At 56.6% G+C, this 5,063-nt stretch overlaps 1 protein-coding gene across 1 annotated transcript in view; it reads left to right on the forward strand.

Moving 5' to 3' along the window:
- Positions 1-5,057, forward strand: part of BSND (barttin CLCNK type accessory beta subunit) — an 8,347-nt gene extending 3,290 nt beyond the window's left edge. Inside the window, exons 2-4 of the mRNA XM_006768361.1 lie at positions 1,276-1,370; positions 3,100-3,369; positions 4,294-5,057. Of these exons, the coding sequence (XP_006768424.1) occupies positions 1,276-1,370; positions 3,100-3,369; positions 4,294-4,729 (801 nt within the window). The 3' untranslated portion in view covers positions 4,730-5,057. The remainder of the gene's footprint in view (positions 1-1,275; positions 1,371-3,099; positions 3,370-4,293) is intronic.
- The last annotated feature ends 6 nt before the right edge of the window (positions 5,058-5,063 follow it).

The raw sequence follows: 5,063 nt of genomic DNA on the forward strand, positions 1-5,063 counted from the left end.
AAATAAAACCACCTTCTGCCTGTGCCCATGGGTCCCCCCTCCCTACTCCTCCCTGTTCAGTGGGAGCCCAGGCCCAGGCCCCGATGGGTGGTTGATAGATCTGTCCTCTCCATGGGCCTCCCTTCTTCCCTCTGCTCCCTCCTTTCGGGGATGGCTCTGCCTAAACACAGCTCTGTCTGCACTCTCAGCTGAGAACGCCTCCCGGGCTCTCACTGGTTCTGAATAAAGACTGAACTCCTTCATCTACTGTTCTGGGCTTTTCATGGTCTGATCTCCCCTCCCTACTCCCTAGCTTCAGCTCTGCGTGTCCCCCTCTCTTAAAAGGACTTGTGTTCTAAGATGCTCCAGTCTTTCCCGCTCCTTCAGGCTTTTCACAATGATGATGTTGATGATGATGATGATGGTAATGATGATGATGGTGATGGTGATGGTGATTATGATGGTGATGGTTATAATGATGGTGATGGTGGTGATGATGATGGTGATGATGATGATGGTGATGATATGATGATGATGATGATGATATGATGATGGAAGTGATGATGGTAAGGGTGATGGTGATGATGATGGTGATGATGATGGTGATGATATGATGATGATGTTGATGGAGGTGATGATGGTGATGGAGGTGATGATGGTGGTGGTGGTGGTGATGATGATGATGGTGATGGTGATGGTGATAATGATGGTGATGGTATGATGATGATGGTAATGATGATGATGATGATGTTAATGGAAGTCATGATGGTAATGGTGATGGTGATAATGATAATGGTGATGATGATGATGGTGGTGATGATGATGATGATAATTATGATAAGGAAGAAGGTGGTGACTGGGTCATGAGATATTGAGGCAGAGGAAGGGACAGCTTCTTCAGAGTACAGAGCCAGCTGCCAGATATGGACCAAGTGCCAGGCACATTCTGAGCACTGGATGAGGACCTGATAAATGACAAGATGTGAGCAATTCTAGGGCAGGACGTTTGTCCCATTCACTCCCTTTTGACCCCTCAGGCCTACAAGAGCGCTTGGCACACAGCAGGTGCTCAATACTTGTTTGTTGGGTGAATGTAGAGCCAGGTGGGAGCAGGAGCCCAGGGTTCCATCCGCCCACTGGTGCTGGCCCTGAGCTGGCCCTGTGAAAAGGGGAAGCCCTCCCTGTTGGGCCTCTCTCCCCGGGCATGTGGAGTGGGTAGGCCGTGCTCTGGGGGGAGCAGCGGCCAAGGGCATGGGGGGGCAGCTGCAGAGAAGCCATTTCCCCTTTGCCCTGCAGATCGCCTTTGTCCCTGCTGACTCTGAATTCCAAGGCGTCCTGTCCCCAAAGCCGCTGGGCTTGCTGGAGAACGGACTCACTGCCGAGATGAAGAGGTAGGTGCTGGGCCCTCTGTGCTTGGGAGCGGGGAGGAGGGTGGAGCAGTGACCCCCTCAGTGGGGCAGTGAGCAAGTCTCCCCTTAGGGAGGAGAGTGAGGGAGTGGGGTGGAGGGTGGACAGTGTCTCCGCCCCTGGCTCCAGGCCTTCCCACTCTACTAAGAGCAGACTTAGAAATCACGGATTGTTCTGAACTCTCAATTCCGTGAGGCAAGCATTATCATTCCGATGAGGAAATGGAGGGTCAGGACTTTATCCTGTCTTTCAGTGAACTAGTGGCAGACCAAAATCAAAGTCAGGTTTGACCCTAAGTCCCAAAGAGCTGTGACCACGACTACAGTAAACAAGGGGCATGAGGATGACCCCGGCACAGCCCAGGGCTCTGCCACTGTCCGCCGTGTGACTTTGGGAAAGTGATATGCCTCTCTTTGCCCCTCTGTAAAATGGGGATATTAATGGTACCTTCTTCCAGGGGGGTCCATGATATAATAATATAAGCAAAGTGCTAAGAACAGAACCTGGTGCATGGTAGGCCCTTGGTAAGTGCTTGTCATCATTAGTGAGAAGAGTCTCCCTTGCATCACAGGTGACTCAGACATGCTGCCCCCACTTCCTCCTCCAGTCCTCACAGGAACCCTGTGATGGGGAGCAGAGGGGTGTCCAGCCTTTTATACAGACGTGGAAACTGAGGCTCAAGAAGTGTAAGCACAAGCCTCAAACCCACAGGCAGTCGGTGACAGATCACACCAGCCCTGCTTTTGTCTCTGAAGGCGGCAAGCCGTGGCTCGCTAGGACATGGCAGGGAGCCCATCAGCCTGGGAGAGACAGGGGACCGGCCGCCCCTTCCGGCCCCCGGAGGCTGTAATTCCGTGCTCAGGAGGCCTGGTGCAGATCCAGGGTCCAGCTGGGCTCTTGAACGCTCCCTGCTTTGCTTGGGGAAGGAAGTCCTGGTGGCATTTTATGTTCTGACACAGAGCGACCAAATGTTCTGGGGAATGAGATGACAGACCCTGGGTGGACATGGGGCCAGCCTCAGGACCGGTCGCATGGGGAGAGCAGCTGTGACAGAGCCCAGGCTTGTGCTGCCCGAGTTCCGGGCTCCTTCCCGTCACTTCTCAGCCATGGGACCCTGGCAAGGGACCTAGTCTGTGCGTTTCACTGTCTGGAGGGACTGTAGGGAGCAGCAAGAAACGTGATGTCTGAGCCCCAGCACCAAGCCCGCTAGTCTCCGTGCCTCAGTTTCCCTCAGTACCTCCCAGAGTTAGGGAGAGGATCGGAGGAGCTGCCTGACAGAGCCCGGCAGACAGAGAGCAGCTAAGGACTGCTGCTATGTCCTCACTGGGAAAACGAGAATGATTATTCTGCTTAAAGGTGTTCAGAGTAATCATTCTGGTTTTTCCAGCGAGGACACAGCATAGCCTGTTGAACCCAGTCACCTCAGTCCACGGGAATGGTCTTCCTTTTACGGTTGCTCCTGGGGTTAACTTTGGAGATTCAGAGTGAAAGGAGCCCTGGGCTGAGGGGCCGAGCTCTGCCCCCTCCCTACCGTGCTGGGCCTCGGGCTCCCCATCCATGCACGAGGCACATGATGGCCCCGAGGGCCTCTTGGAGATCAGGGAGCACTGGTGGCCAGAGCAGGGGGGCCAGGGGACAGCTCTGATGTCTGCCGAATGAATCCTTGCCCACCTGCCTGTTCTCTCTCCTGCTGTCTGCCGTGCCCCCAACTAGCCCCCAGCCCCCCTACGTCAGGCTGTGGGAGGAAGCTGCCTATGACCAGAGCCTGCCTGACTTCAGCCACTTCCGGATGAAGGTCCTGGGCTACAGCGAGGATCCCCGCCCCCTGCTGGCCCCTGAGCTGGGGCGGCAGCAGCTGGAAGCTGGTGACAGAGGGGAAGGTGGCCCTCGCGATGCTCAGGCCTGGATGCAGGCTGCTGTGGTCGTCCACAGGGGCTCGGATGAGGACGAGGGAGAAAGAAACCCAGCTCAGAGCAGTCCCCGGTGAGTGTGCAGAGCGCAGGAGTGGGGATGCTGCCCACTTCCGGGCTGAGGAGGGGGATGTGGGCCATGCGGGGTGGTTGGGTACATATGGGAGTCGAGAGGGCAGTGGGGGTGGGGCACCCAGAAGACAGCAGATGTAGCAAATGCATGAATCTGAGCTTAGACAGGCCTGGGTTCAAATCCCAGCAGCACTGCTGTATAACCTTGGCAAGTTTCTCACCCTCCCAAGCCTCAGTTTCCCCACATGGGAATAATCCCTCCTACCTCTGAGGGGCATTGTGGAGATGGAACAGTGCACTTAAGGGTCAGCATACCATAGACCTCTGCACTGAATGCTTGTCCTGTGTGGTGGGGGGCATGGAGCCGGAGGACCTGAGTTCAAATCCAGACCCTGCCCCTGATGTGCTCGTGACCTCGGGCAGGTCACTCCCCTCCCCACCCACCCCTGGGTGCTTATGAATTGGGTTCGTTATTCATCCATTTACCCCTCCTACCACTGTTCCTGGGCACCTGTCCCTGCCAGGCCTGATGGCCCCACCCTGCAGGAGCTCTTGGTCCAATGGGGGAGACAGGTGAGGGAGCAGAGGGTGACACCTAGTGAGCTGGGGCTGAGGGCCTAGAGGAGAATCCTGAGTGACTGGAGAAGTGGAGGAATGACCTGGTTTGGATAACATGATAATGGCTCATTTCTTGAGCACCTACTAGGTGCCAGGCATTATGCAAAGTGCTTTGAACACATGATCTGCTGTAAACCTCAGAGACTCCAGAGGAGTGAATACTCTTATTTCCTCCACCGTACAGCGGAGGAAACTGAGGCCTAGACAGGTGGGCTCACCTGCCCTGGCCTTGCAGCCAGTGGTGGAGGTTTACACCCAGGCAATCTGACTCAAGCTACCCTTGCTCTCTCTGGCTTTGTCCCTGCAGTGCCCCAGTCTCTCCCCAGGGTCCTGCACCTTTGGCTTCCTTCCAAGATGAAATGGATGTGGGCTCCAGTGAGGGCAGCAGCCCCAACCCGTCTCCGCTTGATGGGGAGGAGCCTGGCCCCCCTCCAGGGGAGCCCTGGGCCTGCAGGTGCCAGCTGGACCGCTTCCATGACTTCGCTCTGATAGATGCCCCCGCGTCGGAGGACACACCTCCAGCGGGACAGTGGCGGGACGCAGCCCTCCCCAGCTACTGGCAGCGGTCCCCGAGGACGAAGGAGGAGGACGAGGCTTCCGACTCAGGTGCAGAGGAGCCAGAGCAGGAGGAGGAGGACTTGTACTATGGGCTGCCAGACAGCCCTGGGGACCCCCTCCCGGACAAGGAACTGGGCTTTGAGCCCGATGCCCAGGGCTTAGATGGAACTGCCCCTGGGTGCTAGCCTGGCACAGCACTAGCCCTGTGTGACTTCACAGGGCCTCAATTCCCCTCTCTGCAAAAGGGGGTTGCCTGGAGGTTCAGATGAGACGGTGGGTCCTGCAGCACCTAGAGGACCGTAAAGGACGCAGGAAGGGGCGATGGTTTTCGATGGATCCTGGCCACTCCGTTGTTACTTTGGGGGGTTAGGGCTTTGAAGGTGAATGTGATTCACTTAGACGATCGGCAGCAGCTGGGGCCTCGGAGTCTTCTCTGCCTCCCCCCAGAGCTGCCTCTGACCAGGTGCCCCCTTGGGGCTACGCTGGCTCTCCGATCCCCCGTGAAGGCCTCTCAGGGTG

The sequence above is a fragment of the Myotis davidii genome, unplaced genomic scaffold (assembly GCF_000327345.1).
Source record: "Myotis davidii unplaced genomic scaffold, ASM32734v1 scaffold79, whole genome shotgun sequence".
In the NCBI taxonomy this organism is placed as follows: Eukaryota; Metazoa; Chordata; class Mammalia; order Chiroptera; family Vespertilionidae; genus Myotis; species Myotis davidii.